Raw genomic sequence first — 22292 nt, forward strand, 5'->3', positions numbered from 1 at the left:
GAGCCTGTTTTTTACCTATTTTGTCAATGGCTTATTTTTTATGTCTGTCCTGGCTTAGAGCTTCTGTTCTATGGGTAGAATGAAAACTAACTTTTCACCTACTTTGAGTTGATCAGGTGACTTGCTAGGAAAAGACAACAGTAAAGCTATGTATCCAAATACACGCCTCCACACCCCCTTGTGATGATGCAAATTTGGGATGTTTAGATGATCTGATCCAGGGGAAGGTGTTATAGGTGTACCTTAGAACTGGGCCGCTAAATTGGGAATAGTAAATTTGGATCAGGAGGTTGAAGTTGGTTGAGTTTTGGCTAGAACAGTTTGATATAGTTCGCTGCCCCTGTAAAAGTTGTAGACTGTGGCTGTAATGAAGATACAACTGAGAGGCCAGAATCAGTGGACAACTTAAGGATCGCTTATTATCCTCTATAGCTGCCAGGATATGAAGAATTTTGTTCCAAAAGGTTTTTTCGAGACATTAGATTCTTTCCAGAAAGAAGGTTGTAGGGGCTATTAACCACGAGGTGGACTTGGCTTGTGTGATTATGGCTCCTAATTCCACTTTATGCAACTTGCGCCAACAGGACAACAAACATTTTTGGGAAATCACTTGCATAATCAAACACAAATAACTTTAACAGGTTGTCTCTTGATTCCTAATGGGTCATTTTCAACTATGTAAAACTGGCATTAATATTTATTATTTATTTATTACATTTCAATACCACCCAATAGCCAGAGCTGTCTCGGCAGTTTACAAAGATTAAGTCATGTTTAATTGCAAAATGAACTCCAGTAATGGGACCACTTCAGTTGAACTATCCAGCTTGATAGTAAAGGAGTAAAAACTACTTCACAATTGTTGTTTAGAGCTTGGTCATAATGAAACAGTGAAACCTATATTCAGAAGAAAAACCTGAATGGCAAAATTACACCCTTGACAATCTAGGTTTTAATTGTAACATGTTCATTGGTGATCAGGAAATTAGTTGACACAAACACTATATAAGATCTTCTGTGTCCATACATAGGAACAAGAAACTTTATTTATTTGATTTGATTTTTATACCACCCAATAGCCAAAGCTCTCTGGGTGGTTCACAAAATTAAAACCACAAAAATACAACAGAAAATGCAATGTAAAATATAATAGTTTAAAACTACAGAATAAAAATACAACTAGAGTAAAACCTAGCAGCAGTGCAGATATTTAAAACACAATAGCAGATTTAAGACAACAGAGCTAAAAAATCTGGAATGCTAAAAATGCCTAGGGGGGAAAAAAAGCACCTTGTGCCAAAAAGAGTACAACGTAGGCACCAGGCGAACCTCTCTAGGGAGTTCATTCCACAACCAGGGTGCCACAGCAGAAAATGCCCTTTTCTTGATAACCACCTCTTTTGGTGGGGGATCCTGGAGAAGGAACCCTGAAGATGATCTTAGGGTCTGGGCAGGTACATATGGGAGGAAGCGATCCTTCAGATAACCTGGCCCCAAGCTGTTTAGGGGCTTTGAGAGGTTTTAGTAATTGAAAGTGGGTATATACACTTGTACCCTGATTCTGATACTTGGGGCAGTAGAAGACTAGGGATATGCATGTACACAGATGGCTATCCCCTCTTTTGGTCTGTGTTCCATGCAATAAGGCAGTAAAGGATGGAACACTCTGCAGATGTGGATATCTATCCGCTTGGATTCCCTATCCATATGAACTGGTGCAGAGATGTACCCATGATGAAAAAAGTAAACTACACTAATGGTATATTACAGCCTTTCCCAATGTGTTGCCCTATAATTCCCATTGACCATGCTGGCTGGGGCTGATGGGAATTGTAGTCTAAAACATCTGGAGGGCACCATATTGGGGAAGGCTGGTATAGTATGACTTTGTAATGCCAAATTGGTGCCATCACCATGTAATCTGGTGATACATTTGAGGGCTCACTGTGGCCTTGTGTTTTTCCTTACCAGTTTGGCAAATTTGTGCGATCCATTTGAAAAGAATGTGTAACTCAATTAAGAGTCATTATTTTTAACAAGTGTGACAGTGTTGAGCTTTAATCCTTAACTAAATTGGCAGGAATTGCATTTAATGAGTCTGAAGTTGATGGGAACCTATGAGGACTACGTAAGCAGGCTATTCTGTTACAAGACCTGGTGACCTCTGAGTTGGCAAAAGGGGATAGGAGAGAACCTTGTTTAGCATTCAGCTGTACATTTGCCAGCATGAACAACTACAGCTATAAAGCAAGCTTTGTATTTTGACCTTTTGAACATAGGAATAGTTCTAAAATTCTATATATACAACCAGTGTTGCAGTTATGCAATTAAGCTAACCCAAAGTGACAGTACTGTGAGAAAAGTATCTTGTTCAGTGATTTGCACAGAGGATACGTAAAGCAAATCATATTCTCACAGTGACATCCATTAGAAGTGGCAAGATAACCTACTGATTTGTAGATGTTGATGCATCTTAATGGGAAGGGACCAGTTTTAGGGCCAGAATTCTCAAACTCATCCTAGTATGACCTCCAACCAGTTAAGAAATAACTTGGGCCTTCCAAGCAATGCTACTCTCTTGGTTCCATGAAGCTGTAATATTTCCTGATCGCTACACTCAGGGTAGCAACCCTTTGTATTAATTCAGTATTGTTCGAAGACTCACAGTCTTCCCACATCATAGGGAGCTAGGCACAATTCACCCACTGAAATGGGATGTGGAAAGTTATTTGTGAAACAACTTCCTGGGCGATCTGGTGCCCCTTTGCTGTTATACTACTACACATATGAATCATTGAACCTGCCTTATATACTGAATCATGTCATTGGTCCTCCAGTATTCTCTACTATGAAAGGCGGTGGCTCTGGGATCTCAGGGAGAGGGTCCAGTCCTGCTGCCTCATAGTCTTTAACTGGAGGTTCAGCTGAGAACTCCCTAGTATAAAGGGTGTGCCTTGCCAAGGACCCATGGGCCATCCCTTGTTAAACTCAAGTTTTGCTTTGGTGAGAACAGCATGGAAACCTACTTAATATAAATGGCATCCCCCAGCCTCCCCAAACCTAGTGCTCTCCAGATGTTTTGGACTGTGAGTCTCAGCATTCCTGGCCATTGGCCATGCTGGATGGGGCTGTTCGGAGTTGAAGTCCAAAGCATCTGGAGGATAATAAGCTGGCGAAGGTTGGCTTTCCACATGAAGTAAGTTGCACAAAGTTCTGCTTCAAGTACCCACCCCACTGCATGTGTAAATTGGGGCCTAGATACTGGGGGGGGGGAGGGAGGTGGAGAAGAAGGCAAGATCAGGAGGTACATGCTATTTAGAGAAATATCTATAGCTTCATGATAGAGCACATGCAAAAGGTCCCAGGTTCAGTTCCTAAGGTTTCCATGTAGGGCTGGGAAAGACTGAAGAGCCCAAAACCCTGGAGAGCCCCTCCCAGTCAATGTAGAATAGATAATACTGAGCTAGATGCGGTCCCATCTTCTTGAGTCTCTGACTCTTTATCTATAGAGACATTGTTTATGCCATTTGTTTCTGATTTTATGATTTTCTTCTAAACATTAGGAATGCTTCCAAAAGTGCCTTTGTGCCTAATCTTGTAGAAGTGCTGCCCTTTGTCATAATATGGAGTTGCAGAAGCATTCACATGACTTAAATTTATAATGTAGGATGCTGCCCTAAAGGAACTCTTGTCCTTGACTGCTTTGAAGGAGTCAGAGAACTCAGAGGAGTTTGTCCATGTGCTCTTAACTCCCTCTAGAGGCAGGAAGTTGTTGTTGTTGTTGTTGTTCAGTCATTAAGTCATGTCCGACTCTTCGTGACCCCATGGACCATAGCACGCCAGGCCTTCCTGTCCTCCGCTCTCTCCCGGAGTGTGCTCAAGTTCATATTCATTGCATCCGTGATGCTATCTAGCCATCTCATCCTCTGCCGTCCCCTTCTCCTTTTGCCTTCAATCTTTCCCAGCATCAGGGTCTTTTCCAGTGAGTTTTCTCTTCGCATTAGGTGGCCAAAAAATTTGAGCTTCAGCTTCACTATCTGTCCTTCCAATGAGCAGTCAGGGTTGATTTCCTTTAGGATTGACTGATCTGACCTCCTTGCAGTCCAGGGGACTCGTAAGAGTCTTCTCCAGCACCACAGTTCGAAAGCATCAATTCTTCGGCGCTCAGCCTTCCTTATAGTCCAGCTCTCACAGCCATACATTACTACTGGGAAAACCATAGCTTTCATTATGCAGACCTTTGTCGGCAAGGTGATGTCTCTGCTTCTTACTATGCTGTCTAGGTTTGCCATAGCTTTCCTCCCAAGGAGCAAGCGTCTTTTAATTTCATGGCTACAGTCACCGTCTGCGGGGATCTTGGAGCCCAAGAAAGTAAAATCTGTCACTGCTTCCATTTCTTCCCCTTCTATATGCCAGGAAGTGATGGGGCCAGATGCCATGATCTTAGTTTTTTTAATGTTGAGTTTCAAACCAGCTTTTGCACTCTCCACTTTCACCCTCAACAAGAGGCTCTTTAGATCCTCTTTGCTTTCTGCCATTAGGGTGGTATTGTCTGCGTATCTGAGGTTGTTGATAATTCTCCCGGCAATCTTAATTCCGACCAGTGATTCATCCAACCCGGTGTTTCTCATGATGTACTCTGCATATAAATTAAATAAGCAGGGTGAAAATATACAGCCTTGTCTTATTCCTTTCCCAATTTAGAACCAGTTGGTTGTTCCATGTCTGGTTCTTACTATTGCTTCTTGACCCTCATACAGGTTTCTCAGGAGACAGGTAAGGTGGTCTGGTACTCCCATTTCTTTAAGAATTTGCCAGAGTTTGTTGTGATCCACACAATCAAAGGCTTTAGCGTAGTCAATGAAGCAGAAATAGATGTTTTTCTGGAATTCTCTTGCTTTCTCCATGATCCAGCGAATGTTGGCGATTTGATCTCTAGTTCCTCTGCCTCTTCGAAACCCCGCTTGTACTTCTGGTAGTTCTCGGTTCACATGCTGCTGAAGCCTAGCTTGTAGGATTTTGCGCATAACCTTGCTGGCATGTGAAATGAGCACAATTGTGCGGTAGTTTGAACACCCTTCTTTGGAATTGGAATGTAAACTGACCTTTTCCAGTCTGGTGGCCACTGCTGAGTGTTCCAAATTTGTTGGCATATTGAGTGCAGCACTTTAACAGCATCATCTTTTAGGATTTTAAATAGCTCGGCTGGAATAGTGTCATCTCTGGTAGCTTTGTGGTTAGCAATGCTTCCTAAGGCCCACTTGACTTCACTCTTGAGGATGTCTGGCTCAAGTTCAGTGACCGCACTATCATGGCTATCAGGGACATTAAGATCGTTCCTGTATAGTTCTTCTGTGTATTCTTTCCACCTCTTCTTAATCTCATCTGCTTCTGTTAGGTCCCTGCCTTCTTTGGCCTTTATCATGCCCGTCTTTGCACAAAACATTCCCTTGAGATCTCCGATTTTCTTGAAGAGATCTCTAGTCTTTCCCATTCTGTTGTTTTCCTCGATTTCTTTGCATTGTTCATTTAAGAAGGCCTTCTTGTCTCTCCTGGCTATTCTCTAGAACTCTGCATTCAGTTGGGTATATCTTCCCCTTTCTCCCTTGCTTTTTGCTTCCCTTCTTTCCTCAGCTACTTGTAAAGCCTCATCAGACAGCCACTTGGCTTTCTTGCATTTCTTTGGGATGGATTTCATTGCTGCCTCCTGAACAATGTTATGGACCTTCGTCCATAGTTCCTCAGGCACGCTGTCTGTCAGGTCTAATCCCTTAAATCTATTCCTCACCTTCACTGTATATTCATCAGGGATATGATTTAGGTCATACCTGAATGGTTTAGTGGTTTTCCCTACGTTCTTCAATTTAAGCCAACATTTTGCGACAAGAAGCTCATGATCTCAGCCACAGTCAGCTCCAGGTCTTGTTTTTACTGACTGTATAGAGCTTCTCCATCTTTGGCTGCAAAGTACATAATCAATCTGACAGGAAGTCGTTAGGCAACCATTAGTGTTCTGTAGACCTCTGTCCTTTTTTTCATTATGGTTGATATGTCAGGTCCTAGTTCTGCTTTTGCAATTCCTCTTTTGCAGCACATCTATCTAATACAAAGCAACCCAGTATTTAACACAATCTATTTTTTCTTCTATAATTAACTCTACTTGGACAATATTACAGGTTAATAGTGTGAAAATACCTCCTTCTTTTTCTTTCTTTTTTTTAATCCAGAAGTCCTATAAAAAGCTTCATTGACAAAACCTTTTTCAGACTTAATGTTTCGGCTTTTAATTATATTGAGGCAATGTTAAAGGACTGCTTTTCTGTTTAATGCAGCTGACCCAAAGTAATATAAACTTCATTATGTGTTGCACAGTCTGCAGGCTATCTCTGTGAACCACCCCCTGCTGGAAAATGGCTGCAACCCATTCGTCAGCTTCCTCTCCTGTAGTTCCCTTCATTAGTTTTATGCCGCTTACTTGAAATGAATAGACTGGTATGTTCCCTTCAGTGTGCTAGTAGAAAACTAATAGGCCATAATGTTCTAATACTTTGTCCTAACCTAGCTTCTTTTTAAGCAAACTAGGGTGAAGGTGTTATAACAGTGTGATTTGTAGTCCATATCCATGGATCCCCAGATAACAGTGTAATCTTATGTCTCTAGACAACTCTCTTTCTCACTCTCACTGATTTGCTAACTAGGGTCATGTCTACACAAATGCTGGTAATATACTTGCAGATAGCTCATAATAACATGGTCATTTGTGATGGACATAACCATGTAGGAGTAGATCTTGGCATATTTTAAATTGGCCTTGTTCAGCCTTATGCCCTCCAGATGTTTTGGACTTCTCGGCATTCCTGATGATTGGCCAAGCTGGTCACGGCTGATGAGGGATTTGGAGTCCAAAACATTTGGAGGGCACCAGGTTGGGAGACGCTGTGTTGAATAGAGGAGGGGAGATAGCATCTGAAAAAGATTTCACAAGATGGCCATGCAAACTAGTCACATCCCAGATGATGATGGAGGATAACTCCTATCACCCCAGCATGGCCAGTGGTCAGCAATGATGGGAGTTGTAGTCCAAGGACATCTGGGGACCCACAGTTGAGAATGCCTGAGCTAGGAGATTAAATTGATCTCCACCAATCTCAATAATTGAATCAGCGGTTGTTGTGGGGAAGCAATATCCAGCACCTCCAAATAAGATGCGCTCTTCAGACATTGCAGGATTCATTGTGTAGTTGCATATCACCTGTTTATCTTTGCTGCCTGCTATTAGCTAGTGACAAATTTGACTCCTACTGTGTCTGACAATCATGGCTGTATCCCTGGTTATGGAAAATGAATAGCAGTGATGCTACCAGTTAATACTGACTACCCTAGTTATTACAATTCCCATTCTGTAGTGTAATTCTAACTAGGCAAATTGATCTGCAGTTGTTTCAGACTCTTGGCTCAAATAGCCACTGTTGTGGATCTCAGCTCCTGTCAGGTTCAAAACAGTGCTGACAGAAAATTACTAATTAGCTTTGAAAATCAAACATTGATAACAGGAAATGCTGGAACTGAGGTTATTCTTTTCCATGCAACTTTTCATTGCATTACCTAGCACATGCACCACATGTCACATTTTGCCTCAGCAGTGGTTTATACAGCTATACGTCCCCCACTTTGAGGAATTTCATAAGCCCAAAATTCGCAGAAACTTCATTTTGTGTATATTAAATATTTGATATAATCAAGATGAATATCCTTGGCTTTTTTAGGTACCAGCTACTGACAATGTCAGGGGAAGGTCATGACTCGCATATTACGGAGGTGAAACCGTTAGTGGACAGAGAAGAGGTAAGCTTGAACTGCCGTGCTGAAGGATCACCGACACTCACGGAAATCTTCCTGAATGCCCCTGCCTTCAGAGCTTAGGTGGCCCCTGGAGAAAGGGCCTTCTCAGTTATGGGGGCCTGTTGTGGGATACTCTCCCCGGGAGGTTCATGGTGCTGAACTCTGTGCCTTTTCAGCACCATGTAAATAACTTGTTTACCCAGACCTTTTATAACGTAAGCTCTGTTTTAATGCTGCTGTGTAGCATTTATCCTGCCTTGCTTCTTTTAGAGAGAGAGAGAGAGAGTGTGTGTGTGTGTGTGTGTGTGTGTGCGCGCGCGTGTATGTGTATGTGTGTGTGTGTGTATACACACACACACACACACACACGGGCAGAAATATTGGAACAAGGATAACTGTTTTGGCAGTTGGCCTCTGTACACCACCACATTGACATTGAAAGGAAACACACCCAGATGGGAGTGAAGTCAGGACTTTCAGCTGTAATTCAAGGGGGTTGACAAAAGTGGGGCACTAACCATTCGGGAAGTACAGCCAGTGGCATACACACACTCCCATTGTTGGTGGCTCATAAGTAATGGAACGAACCAACATCATTTCAAACTCAAGGATCGCCTTTAATACCTGGATGAAAATCCTTGGCAGTCAATGACTGCCTGAAGTCTGGAACCCATGGACATGACCAAATGCTGAGTTTCCTCCCTCGAGATGCTTTGCCAGGCCTTTACTGCAGCTGCCTTCAGCTGCTGCTTGTTGTGGGTCTTTCTGCCTTCAGTCTTGTCTTCAGTAAGTAGGGATGGCGGAGAATTTCTTCCAGAATCTTCGGGGGGCTGAGCGCCAACGCATTCGGCCCCCCGAAATCGGTGGTGAAATTCTCCCCCCCCCCCCCGGGATGGGACTTACCTTTGGCGAATGTCCCTCCCGGCGGTGGGTCCCAGCGGCGGTTCGTCGGCCTTTCGTCGGGGGCAGGGGCGGCAGCCGGTTGGAAGACCGGCTGCCGCTGCCGCCATTACAAAGTGTAAATAAAAAACAAAAAAAAACCCATGATAGGCTACGTAATGATTTACGTAGCCTATCATGGCTAGATTTCCAAAGTCAGCCGTGATAGGCTACGTAAATCGTTACGTAGCCTATCACGGGGTTTGGTGGTTTTTTTAGACTTTGTTTCGCGGCCGGGGAGACGGGGCGCTTTTCCCCGGCCTGAATTTTGGCCGGGCGAGGCGGGAAGCCTCCCCCCCGCCTGAATTTCGGCCAGGCGAGGCGGGACGGCTCCCCCCCCTCGCCTGAACTTCGGCGGGAGAAGCGAAGCGCCTCCCCCCCACCGCAAAGCACCCCTGCGAAAAGGTAAGTGACTTTCATACATCCCTATCAGTAAGTGAAAAGCATGTTCCATTGGGTTGAGATCAGGTGACTGACTTGGCCATTGAAGAACATCCCACTTCTTTGCCTTGAGAAACTCTTGGGTAGCTTTAGCTATATGTTTTGAGTCATTATCCATCTGCAATATGAAGCGGCATCCTATCAGTTTGGCAGCGTTTGGCTGAATCTGAGCAGAAAGTATAGCCCTATACACTTCAGAATTCATCCTGCTGCTTTTATCAGCAGTCAGGTCATCAATAAACACCAGTGACCCGGTTCCATTGGCAGCCATACATGCCTATGCCATAACACTGCCTCCACCATGTTTGACAGATGATGTGGTATGCTTTGGATCATGAGCTGTTCCTTTCCTTCTCCACACTTTTCTCTTCCCATCATTCTGGTACAAGTTAACCTTGGTTTCATCAGTCCAAAGAATCTTATTCCAGAACTGGGCAAGCTTTTTTAGGTGTTTGCTGGCAAAGGCTAATCTGGCCTGTCTGTTCTTGAGCGTTCCCAGTGGTTTGCGCCTTGTTGTGAAGCCTCTGTATTTACATTCATAAAGCTGTCTCTTGACTGTAGATGTTGACAATGACATGCCTACCTCCTCAAGAGCATTCTTGACCTGGCTAGATGTTGTGAAAGGGTTCCTCTTCACCATGAGCAGAATTCTGCGGTCATCCACTTTAGTTGTCTTCCGTGGTCTGCCAGGCCATTTGCTGTTGCTGAGCTTGCCGGTTAATTCCTCCTTTTCCAGGATTTTCCAAACTGTTGTGTTGGCCACTCGCACTGTGTTTGCTATCTCTCTGATGGGTTTATTTTGTTTCCTCAGCCCAATGATGGCCTCCTTCACTTGCATGGACACCTCTTTGGACGTCATGTTGGGGGTTCCAGTGAACAGCTACCAAATGCAAATGTAACACTCAGAACCACCTCCAGGCCTTTTATCTGCTTGATTGGTCATGGGGCACCCAGGAAACAGGCCACACCTGGCCATGCAGCTACTTGCCAGCCATTCATTCCATTACTTATGAGCCACCAATGATGGGTGTGTGTGTATGCCGCTGGCTGTCCTTCCTGGATGGGTAGTGCCTCACTTTTGCCAAGCCCCTTGAATTATAGCTGAAAGTCCTGACTTCGCTCCCATCTGGGTGTGTTTCCTTTCAACTTCAATGTGGTGGTGTACAGAGGCCAACTGCCAAAACAGTTATCCTTGTTCCAATATTTCTGGACCTCACTGTATATAGTGATTGTTTAAATTTTTGTTCTTTTGTACCCTGAGAGTAGTACAGCCTTCTCCATCCTGGTGCCCTTCAGATTTGTTGGACTACAGCTCCTAGCATTCCTGACCATTGGCCATGCTGGCTGGGGCTGATGGGAATTGAAGTCTCAAACATCTGAAGGACAGCAGGTTGGGGAAGGCTGGAGTAGTAGAATGAAAGGGCCAAGTATAAATAAATAGGAGTTATCAGGAATGGCTTCTCATGACTTAGCATCTCCATGGAAAAGGGGATATTGCCAGCAGCCAAATGTTCCATGCTGGCTCACTTGGAAAGTGATGATAGTGTTTGAAGCAGGGGTGGGGAGAATAGTGCAAAATTATGTTCTTGGCCAGGGGGTTGTAGACAGGAAAAAAGTCAGCTGTCATGCTGCTTTAAAAAAAAGAACACCATTAATCACTTAGACTGCATCATATTGTTGTCTCTATTGTCCTCTGTAGCTTCTGTTCTGGTATAAGAATGACACAGGTGGAGGTGACAGGGCCTTGGATATGCTGCATATGTAACAGCCATGCTGACTGGAATATCCAGATGGTTTCCATGGAGTACTTGGATGTGGTGCGTGTGTGCTGAAGTGCAAGACACTCTCACCCCCTTCTTTATACTGTAATTCCTTGAGTTGGATCCAGACTTAGTCATACCCATTGATATAAATGGGATTTAAAGTGTTTGTTATTAACTTCAGTTCCACTTATTTCAGTGGGTTTACTCTTAAGTATGTCTACATCTGCATCCAACACTATATCTTGGAGTCCATATTTCACAAAACTTAATTCTAAAGTAAAACGTCTGAGCTGTGAAGCCGATATTAACATCTCTACAGCTTTTGTGTTTTAGAACTGAAATGAAACCTTCTGTGTCCTTTTCTCCTGACATGCTGTAATTAGTATACACTCTTTTTCTAGGCAATCACACAACTCCTGCCAGACGTTGATGTTCAGGTAAGTGTGTTTTCAACTTCAGAACTGTTAAATATTGGAACACATCTAATCATATTGTAGATTCTTAACTATTTGTGCCAGTCTTCCCTAGCCTGGTGCCCTCCAGATGTTTTGGACTACAACTCCCAGCATTCCTGACCACACTGGCTGGAGCTAATGGATGTTATAGTCCAAAAGACCTGGAGGGTACCAGGTTTGGGAAGGCTGATCTGTGCTATGCTTAACAGAACTAAAAATGTTCTATAATTATGCTAAGAAACCTTCATAAATCTTTGTAGAAACACAGAGAAAAACGCCATTACAGCAGTGTGAGTGGGAATATAGCTACAGATACACTAGCAGTTTTCCAATTTGTTGTGATCCAGAGTATAATCGTCACACAGCTCTTGTATTGGCTTCAAAAAACCTATGAACAGTGAAGAGTGGTGGCTTGAGAAACCAGCAAATTGAATTGTTGACTGGCCTATATTAAATGTGTCAATGGGAATGTTCACTTGTAATGATAAACAAGGAATCCTGGCTTATTAAACCATGATGTGACTGCGTTGGTGCATGCAGCCTATTCCCCTTTGTGCAAACAGGTAAACAAACCAGGAAGAGGAGAGCTTCACTTTAGGGATGTATGAAATGACTTACCTGTTTTGTTTCATGACATCCGTGGTAGGGGGGAGGCGTTCTGTTCCTCCCCCTGAAATCCTTGCTGGCCAGCTCCGCTCAGCGGCGACTCCGCCCACAGCAACATCCGGCCGCTGCTGGGCTGTGCAGGGACGCAAATGGTGGCCGCTGTAGCCACTGCCATTTGCGTTTCCTTTTTTTCGCTGTGATAGGCTAAGTAAATTTTTACATAGCCTATCACGGCCTCCCATCCCTGTGTTAGCCATGGTAGGCTACGTAAGTATTTATGTAGCCTATCACGGGAAAAATCGTGAAGCGAATGGCAGCCACAGACGCGGCCGCCATTCGCAAAGCAGCACTAACAGCACCAGGTAGGTGCTCCATTTCGCGCACCTTTCGTGGGGGTGGGCAGGGGGGCTTCATTCCACCACGGATTTCAGGGGGCCGAATGCATTGGCATTTGGCCTCACTGAGATCCGTGGCGGAATTCTCCGCCATCCCTACTGAACATGATCTTCAAACCTGAAATTATGGTTTACTGTGCCCAAGCAACCCTGGATTTGGAACTGAAAAACAAACCCTATCTTAAAGCTTGGTTATGATCTGACTTGTTTGGCTGCACTTAACTGTGATCGACATCACGTGAAATCCTCCCCTTCCTGATGTCTTTACCTGTTCACACAGAGGGAGGAACAAAGAAGGGGCTGTGTGTACTAGCACACAGATCATTTGCATTGTGGTTTATTAAGACAAGATTCCTGGTTTATTACATGTGAACGTGGTCAATGTTTGTACTGAAGAAAATTAATGTTGGGCAGATACCTTACTTCGCCTGTTTTAGATTACGTATTTCCTAGGTTTTGCAGTATCCTAGACTTAAAACTACGTGGAGATATTCCAAGCAGCAACAAGTAACCCATGATTATACATGTTTCTCTAAATCTGTGTTTCCCAGACCCTGGTAACAGGCACCTTTCTGAATTAAGGATGGGGGCATAATTCACTCTTAGACTCAAAGTTTTACTTTTGATGTATAAAAGTAAGATTAACCTCAGATAAGTCATACCTTGTATGTCTGCACATCACTGATTTGGAGGTGCATCTTGATTAAGAGGCAAGCTCGGATCAGGCAATCATCCAGAGATGCAGCAGGCAGCTCCTCTGTGGAGGGTTGCTTGGATCTCACAGGTGCCATTGATTTAAGTTCTTTCTCACCGGATGCTAATGTGCTCAAGCACACAGTAGGACTTGCTGCACAGAAGCTAAGTTATGCTGTCAATTGAAATAAACTTGTTGACTCGAGATTTCTTCTTGAGTATCACGCAAGAGATTATCTTTTTGTGTTTGACTGATTCTACTTCAGAAATTAGTCAAGCCACAGATGAAGCCTGACGGAGAATCCTACAGACGTATGTTGAAAACACAACTAGAAATGAGCAGCCTAGTCCTATAGTTCCGACAAGATGACTGGTGTGGTGCTGTTTGCTCAGCACAAAGCAAGCAGCATTCTGTGCTCAGCAGCACCACAGCAACTCAGAACCTATAAAGCAAAAATGGCAACAGCCACTCCATTGACCAGGGATGGGGAACGTGTGGCCCTCCAGCTGTTGTTGGACTTCAACTCCCATCGGCCCTAACCAGCATAGCAAAAGGTGAGGGATTATGGGAGTTGCAGTCCAGCAACATCTGGTGGAGGCCACATGTTCCCCATCCCTGCCATAGACCATAGCAACTGTGCAGCACTTCCACCTATATTGCATCCAGACGACATTTATGTAACCTGCTTAGGGTGAGCACCAGTCAGCGCATAGTGATGTTGTAGCTGTTGGCATTACCTAACCCGTTTCTTCATCTATGGTGTTGCCTTCTAGAGAACAGCCACTGGGTTGCAGGGATAAGCTCAGCAGCCTTCCTCTTGGATTTCCACAACCTCATATCATAGCCCAGTGTTTAGGAGTCCATCTGTAGGCATTGGCAAATGGAAGTTAAAATCCTGCTCATGATCTCTTTTTTGAGAACAAATGATAGATGTGGATAGACACAGTATTGAGATCAGTTTTGCAACAGTAAGGTTCGGAGTAGTATCAAAGCACCATAGCCATTAAAATACAGCTTGCATGAAATCACGGTGTCACAACTGCCTAACAAAGTTACATTACTCCTAGCTTTGTAATTGCCTTAATGGACAGAAACCATACTGGATATAGGAGGTTTTCCAGCTCTTTATTTTGTTGCCATGATTTCAAGCGTTCCCTTGAGTGCCTATGTTTCTGTGGTCAGAACTTCCTGCCACAAAGTTATAGGTGGCATTGAGGAGTTGAACACTGTGGCTGTAATGTCCATTAGCTTAACTCTTCCTCACACCTTTTTTTGGTTTGCTACAAAGCTTTAGCTGTACTTTGCCAAGATGAGTGCATTCCCTTCTATTGAAATAGCTGAACTGAAATTTTATGTGGTGACAGTGTAATCGAGGTGGAAGGAGGGGAAACTCGAGCATAATGGAGGAGTGTAATCACATGATGTTCCTGAAGTTTCTTATCTAGTACCAAAGTAGACACACAAATGAGTACCTAATGTCTGTTGAGAGCTGTCCCCTGAGCATATAAGAGCATTAAAATTGCCAGATATAGCTGCTTGGAGGACAGTGTGTACTCATAGTATGTTAGTCAAACATGATGTGCTTATGCCTGCCCAAACCAGGCTACTTAGGCCTCGGTGTCACTGAAGTGGGCAACCTGTGTCTGGCTGAATGACCTTCCATGCAAAAGAATTTCCTCCACATTATAAACAACAACAACCAGAAACTAGCACACTGGGAGGAAAAGGTTCTAGTCTAACACTTCCTTTTTTGTTAGATTTTTTTTTCCACCTGCAGGAGAGCATTCAATTATGTAATACAGACAAGACATAGGTTATCCAACTCCATGACACGGAGGCCTAAGTTCTGGTAAATTTGCATTGGGTGCATATCTGTAGAAAATTGTTATTAAATAGAATGGCTTTGAAATGTAGGACCTGCTTTGGTTGTGCGGTGAGTGGACTGCTGCTTGTTTAGAGAGAAACTGATGGTGTACAATGCTGTAACTTTCAAAGCAGCAACTTTACAGATGTGTTACACCTGTGGATTAAAAGGACACAAAATATCCTTTGTTAATGTTGCACTGAAGAGTTGCTAATTTTTTGTTTGCCATTTGAAAAACATATTGGTTCCACAGAATATGCAAGTACTTCTGTTAAAACATACACACTCCTAAATTAAAAATAAATCTTAAGTGTTACACTCTCCACACTAAGGATACTATAACTTGTAACATATACCTGACTGTTTTGATCAGACATACTGAAAGTAGGCAGGATTGTAGCCGAAGTTCCCATGTTGCAGCTTTGGCTGATGCTAGAATTTTGACTTTGTGCCCCACATGGACAACACTGTAGTAGCGTGTTGCTTTTATCACTTACAAAGTAACAATTGACATGTTGCATCACTTTCAAACAAGTAAATTTTCATTGTAGTCTTGCTTAGGCATCTTCTTACACTGGCCTGTTTTCTTTATTAGCAGTTGCTTTGGTTGTTTTAATAGAAAAGCAGGATACAAATGAGCCAGGAGAGCAGCCATTAGCCACAGACTGCAATGGTTAAAAGTACCACCAATACTGAACAAACTGTGGTCAATACTACATCTCCAACGAGATAACTACATGGTCCATATTCACTTGAGCAGCCAAATTAAAACTTGTTTTAGGGTTGTACCACTGCAAAAGCCTATTCAGAACATGTAGCCCATAGATTAAAAGATTTAAACAAAGGGGCTTTGTAGGTATTTTATGATGCATTATTTTCTTGCCAGTCTGTCATCCTAGAACAGGGGTGGGAACCTATTTCAGCCCGAGGGCCAGAATCAATTTTGGCGAAGCTCTCAGAGGTATGGCATTCCAGTGGTGGGTGGGGCCAAAGGCAAAGAGGGTGGGGCCAAATATACAAAAAATGCCAGCATATTATAGCTCAAAGCTCTTACTGCCAGTAACTGAGCCTTAAGAGGCATTTCAACTTTAAAATGGGGGGGGGGGAATTGCACAAAAGCCAGAAAAGCACCAATCAGTAGTTGGGGAAAAGTGGGTGGTGCCAGGGGAAACAGGGTGGCCATCTGGGGAACCCTGGAAGGCTGGATTTGGCCCCCACCCCTGAGGTTCCCCACCCCATCCTAGAATATAGCAATAGCATGGTTTTATCCATTTACCTTGTCAATTACCAATACTATTGCTTGAGTGTTAATCTTTGTTTGCCAAGAGGGTATATATGAATACTGTGTGTAGTGGTGGATGAGGGATGGTACTGAGGACAGGGCTTTTCAGTTGTGGCCCCAAGGTTCTGAAGCTCATTCTGTCCCCTCTCTGCTGGCATATCAGTGCCACTTAAGGACCATGCTTATCCATAGAGTTTTGGGGGCAGTTTCATCTGTAATGGCTCCTTCATACATGTAAGTCATCACTCGATGCTGCAGTCAGGTGACAAACATGGATGCCATGCCTGAATTGGCTTTATTTCTTACATTTATGTGGACAGTCTCATCAAGCCAGGAGGCATTTCCAGATAAGGAGTATACAAATACAGCACAATAACTAACGTGGGATCTTAGACAAGGTCACTTAGTGACTTCCTGATTTCTGCCAAATAAAAAGGCAACCCCCCAAAGTGCCATTGGTGTTCGTACATCCATGCTGTTGATGTGGCTGGTTCATTTGAAATTGGCAAACAAATGTCTTCTCTAATGAAGACAGTTGTCAAACTAACTGATGTAGTCCAAACTCTGATGGCAACCCTCAGACTTGTTTATCTAACAGCCACGTGCAATTGTTTAGCTTCCTGAGCAGGAATCTGCCTTTACAAAGCAGATGCATGAGCAGATGGCATGTTTGTCTTTATCCTTCTATTGGATTAGTGTACCTTGGATTTTTTCCCCCAAGGTAGCGTTTTAATACAAATTGGTCAGTAAAGAGCCTCTTACTATAACACTGACATTGATTAGGATGCGTTCCCATCTGTTTTCAGTGTGCCACATCTTTAGGAGGGAAATTCTTCTTGAAGTCGCATCAGTAGATCTCTAGGTCAGTCTCATCATCATTGTGATCGATGGTTTCGATTTGGCTGTGTCCTTGGTGCTGTCTTGTTTTCTCTCTTGCATGTAAACTCTTGGGAAAGTGTTCAGCCCAGTTATGGTGACATGATTCTGAAATGCATAATCAAAAAGGATGGTGCTGAGGAGGAAGGCAGCAGTTAAACTCTTATGGTGGTGGGGACCATGTTTTCTGCCACAGAACCCAAAAAGCCAAGTAGTGTTGATGCCTGCAGCTAAGGCAGACAAAGAGCCAGTTTGTACCACAACAACGTTGACTACATTATACAGAGGTCTGCTGCTGCAGTGAGCACACTGCAGACACACATCGACTGTGACTTTGTGGCACATGTCCATTGTGTGTGTTTTAAAAAATACGTAGCTTCCTTTCTCACTTCATACGTGTACCCCAACAAAACACCATTGCTGCACAAGCTGTTAACCAACTACACGTTACTTCTCATGACATGACTGTTTTGCAGAGGCAACTTGAAAATTCCCCATAGCCACCTCTTGAGCCAACCGTGTGAGTCCTTCCTGGCCAGTCAGCACCCTTCCATGTTGTTGTATTTACTATGGCATGGGTAGTACCACAATAGTATGGGTTGGAGGAGAAATTCGTTCTGATCTACTATGCAGTCCAAAAGTCTGTTATCCTTCAAAATGTGCACTTTTCCAAATTTTGTAATCTCCAATCAAAAATGCATATAAAATGTGTGTACATTAGGGAAAATGTTCAAATATTAATTATGTTTGGAAAACGACTTGCAGAAAATGTGTGTATTATGCAAAAATGCATGTGTTAGAAGAAATGTGCACACAGATGCTTGTCATGGAAGCTTTTTAAAGACAACTCAACGTTCAGGATGAACCGAATTTAAGACTGGAAAAATTAGAAACTGGGAGAAACCAAAACTGACAGATTTGTCCATCCCTAGTTAGGAGCACCACAAATAAGCAGCTCCCATGCAGCTTGGGGTAGGTGTGTGTATCTCTTTGTGAAGGCCAACAATATATACTAGTAAAGGTACTTTTTTCCCTAATCGGCCTGGCTTTATCCTTAGGGCTTAGAGTGAGTTGCAGCTATTAATAATCTTGGATATATACTAATCTCCAAAGATGGGTACAAAGCAACTTCTAGGTGGAAGGTATTGAAACTCATCATCTACAGTATCTGTATTCCCTAGGCAAACAGTTATGTGTGCTGATTTTGCTGCATGGATCAGATAACTTCCTATATTGCATTCTTCCCAAATGCCCATACCATTTTCTTTTGACCATTCCAAACACTTTTTGATGCCATCTACGTGTTCTTCTCTCAGTCACTAGAGCACTAAACCACAGCTGGGTTTTTCTTAACCCTCCTGCGCCATTTTTTGACATTCAGTGCTTCCAGATGGAGGGGTACTAGTGCTACCAGTCAAAAGACATTGTGGAGCTATTCCATCTGCCTCTCAGTGGATTTTCTTTGGCAAGAAAAAGGGTAGAAGAAGTTGTAGGAAAAGATGGGGTGTTACAAATGAAAGATGTCATCATCTGGATATCCACACACTCCATAAAATTGTAATAACGAGGCAGGGCAACTGCGTAATAAAGGCCTCATCTGGAAGCACCCAGTATCAGTCTACTGTTGGGATGCAGTGAACTCTTTTAATGTCCTAACTTGGAAATAAAAATGATTGATTCCAAAATTACTCCAGTGTAACATAAAATATATAGATTTTATTGGTATCACATTCCAATAACATAGTCTTAGCACAAACTGTTGGGGTCCATTGAACCCCACAATATTAACACCATTCTCATCACCGAACCCCAAGAATTCAGTTTTCCATCAGATTTTTGAGTTCCTTTAAAGAAAGATTTGTTGCTGTATTTCAGCTCCAAATGGCACATACAGAGAGCAATGTGCACTGAGCAGAGTATCGATTTGTTTTACAAACAAGCAATGTGTGATTAGGGGAAAGATGCATCCCAGCAATTAGGCACTCCTTATTGGACTGTTAGGAAGCCCTGGAGGAGAAAATAGAAAAGAAAACAGAAACCTAAAATGTATAGGTGAAATACTGGGCTCAGAGTAAATAATGGAAGGTGTCCAATGTACTCCAATAGCCTAATAGGGGATTTCCCCCCCCCCCCCCCAGTATTAGAAATAAGGAATTGGTGTTGCAAGTTTGCACTGTGAGTCAGTTTACTCCTGTATCAAGATAAGTCAACTAGAAACAGCATTAACCCCTACGATAAAATTTACTTCTGGGGTCCAAAAGACCTATGCAGTGCTTTATAATGTTGTTGTTGTTTGTACACGCAGGAATGTACAGGGGGAAATCCAATCCCCCCCTCCCAAAAAAGCTTTTTCAGTGTTCTTGAAGTGGTATATAATTACAAAAATGGAATTTATGACACAGAAAAATGTTTCCCCCTGCTTTATTTTGAGAAGCTACAGGTGATAAAATTGATCCCAATTAGCTTAGGTGTTTAGTAGTTCCACTTTCCCATTCATTTCAGTAGGAATAAATCAGATCCCTGATAGCTTAGTAAGTTAAATGCAAATTGAAAAAATTGAAAAGCAGAAGTGGGGAGGAGAGAGAGAAGAAAATGCCACAGCACAACTGACCCTGTAATTGTGGAGGAGTGCATGGATATGAAGCAGTTCAGTTTTGCTAATAAAATAAAAAGTTCCACAAAAATTTGGAACTTCTTCTGGGATAAACAGCAACCCCATCAGCTTAGGAAGAATAAAACAGTACTGTTCCCTGCCACTGCCCTACCCGGGCCTTTCATGAAACTTGGAGGCATTGATGAACAGAAGGCTTTTAGGAATGGTATTTTTGCAACTCTGTTAAGAATATCTCATGCGAGTATGCAGCTCCACATAAGAGCTGTTCCAGACAATGAAACCTCATATTGTCTCCTCCCTACCCTGCCCCCACAGTTGATGTCTGAGCTGTATGCTATGGGCTTTTGCAGTCAAACCTGTCTTAAATCTGAATGACGTCCCTTCTGAACTAGTTTCTGTTAGTTTTTCTGATGAGGCATCATGGGAGTCGTGGGCTTAGGCAGAGCAACAGCTTGGCTATATAACCCAGCTTACCACTGAGTCCAGGTAAAATCTGATCCTTATTTTCTCTGTGGACTCCTTGAGATTAATATCAAACTGCACTGTCTAAAAATGGTGCTGGATGTGGAAGATACTGCCTATTTATTACATAATGCTGTAAGTACTTTCAACAAAGGAAGGGCAAGCAAAAATCAAAATGTTTAGTTATATTTCACTTCCAGTTTAGCATTGGGGATACTTAAAGGCTGATTCTGGGGTTAAATGCCTTTTTATTGAACCACCTTTCATGTGCTTAAAATCTGCAGTTAGATGAACCTTTGTCTTGCAGGTCAGTTTCCTTGATGGTGTGGAATACTGGATGCGGGCAGGGGGGGGGGGTGTTCCTGAATTATATGGTCTGGAATTAACTTTGTGCACCCATTTTTAAGATTTATGTGCAGCAAGCAGCTCGAATTGTACATTGTATAGTACGGTGTAGGATATATATTTTGTGGGCCTTCCAGAGTGCTAAATATTGATGGGTTTGACTATCAAACAATTGCATAATGGATACTTGCTACCTTGCTAAACGTGGGAGCATATTGTAGACAGAATTGTAGAACAATTGTTCTAGATGGTTATTTTTTGTTTTCATAACAAATAAAATTATTAAATGCTATAACATCAGTAGCTCTGGTCTCTCTACACATCAGTGATTATTTTAATTCTAGTAACAGGAATAAATAGATTACTAGAAAGTGGCAGTCAGTATTGCAGGGATGATATTTCTCATATGAACGGATCTGTCCTCTCACAAAATTTGATGTGGTATTGCCTCAGGAAGGTAGCAGTCCATAGTGCAAACAACACCTTTCTAAATTTGTAGCTACTAATTTCAGACAGCTACTTAAAATATCTTTTTTTGGTTTCAGGAATAGACATGGAACAAAATCCTTCCTGCTAATTTTTTGTAGACGCTAGAATTCTATAATAAATCTAGTCTCCTATGACTCCTAAAGCAAACATACCTAATGAACAGATAGTTATATTTCTTTATTTCATTTATTATACTTCTATACTGCCCAATAGTCAAACCTCCCTGTGCAGTTTAAAAAGTATAATAATCGCAACAATAATAACATTTTAAAAATTCTATTCTCCTTTCCACCAGGAGGCTTAGGGTGGTATACATAACATTCCCAGATGATCTTCATCTAGGCACTGATCAGATACAGACTCACTTAACTTCAGCAAGGTGGCTATATCATGTGCTTTCTGACCATACCCTGGGCCTGATTTAAAACAAGCAAAATTGTAATTCCTTAATATTTTCAGCATAATGAAGACTTAATAGCGTTCCAGGTTTTGAAGTATTTTTTATACTTTTTTTCAGGCTTTAATTTCTTAGTAAAAGTTAGAAGGGGTGGGGGAACAAATACTCAAGCGTGTATCTGATATAGGCTGCCATCACAGAGCACTTTGTGTGCGTGAATTACAGGGATTTGAAATGTGAAAAAAAAAATTCCTATTTATGTTGAGGAATACTTCACCACTACCAAATTGGTACCCACCTGGTAGAAAAGCAAGGCTTTGCTGCTGTAGTTGTGCTTGAGGAGTTTTGCAACTGTCTAACACAGCTTTGATTAGAGTTATCTGATGATTAAGGAATTTAGTTCACCTTTTCTTGGATTTGAGAGCTTTTTTGTTAGCTGCTGAGTGGAGTGCTCAAACAACTATCTTTTCTCTTGCAGGAGCAAGATGTTGAGACGGTACATGGGTTTGTCCATGTCACCATGTGTGGCACTCCCCGGTTAAATAGGCCTGCCATTCTAACTTACCATGATATTGGACTGAATCGTAAGTGTGTTCATGAGCTGGTTCAAGTGGGATGTGTCTTGGCCCTATTCATAACTAGTGTGCCTTGAAGAGTTGCTTTGTCAACCTCAGCTGCTTTACATCCTGCTGCATGATCTAGTGCAAGTAAAACATTGAGTAAGATGAAGTGCTAATGTAAGTGAACCACTGGGTAATCATGATGGGCAGAATTTTCCCAGGTGCAGGTGTTACAGAGAGTAACTGAGTCGATAGTGGCAAATCTGCC

At 42.6% G+C, this 22292-nt stretch overlaps 1 protein-coding gene across 16 annotated transcripts in view; it reads left to right on the forward strand.

Moving 5' to 3' along the window:
- NDRG1 (N-myc downstream regulated 1) overlaps positions 1-22292 on the forward strand; it is a 109197-nt gene that overhangs the window by 65235 nt on the left and 21670 nt on the right. For 15 of the 16 annotated variants that reach the window (XM_084848777.1, XM_084848781.1, XM_084848778.1 and 12 more), the window contains 3 exons: positions 7767-7845; positions 11387-11422; positions 21943-22048. In XM_084848777.1, the coding sequence (XP_084704903.1) occupies positions 7783-7845; positions 11387-11422; positions 21943-22048 (205 nt within the window). In that variant the 5' untranslated portion in view covers positions 7767-7782. Of the gene's footprint in view, positions 1-7653; positions 7846-11386; positions 11423-21942; positions 22049-22292 lie in introns of those variants that run through there. The other variant, XM_084848767.1, reaches the window with a different exon arrangement.

This window comes from Heloderma suspectum, chromosome 4 (genome assembly GCF_057233095.1).
Source record: "Heloderma suspectum isolate Gila_16-S chromosome 4, 16-S_ref, whole genome shotgun sequence".
Classification (NCBI taxonomy): domain Eukaryota; kingdom Metazoa; phylum Chordata; class Lepidosauria; order Squamata; family Helodermatidae; genus Heloderma; species Heloderma suspectum.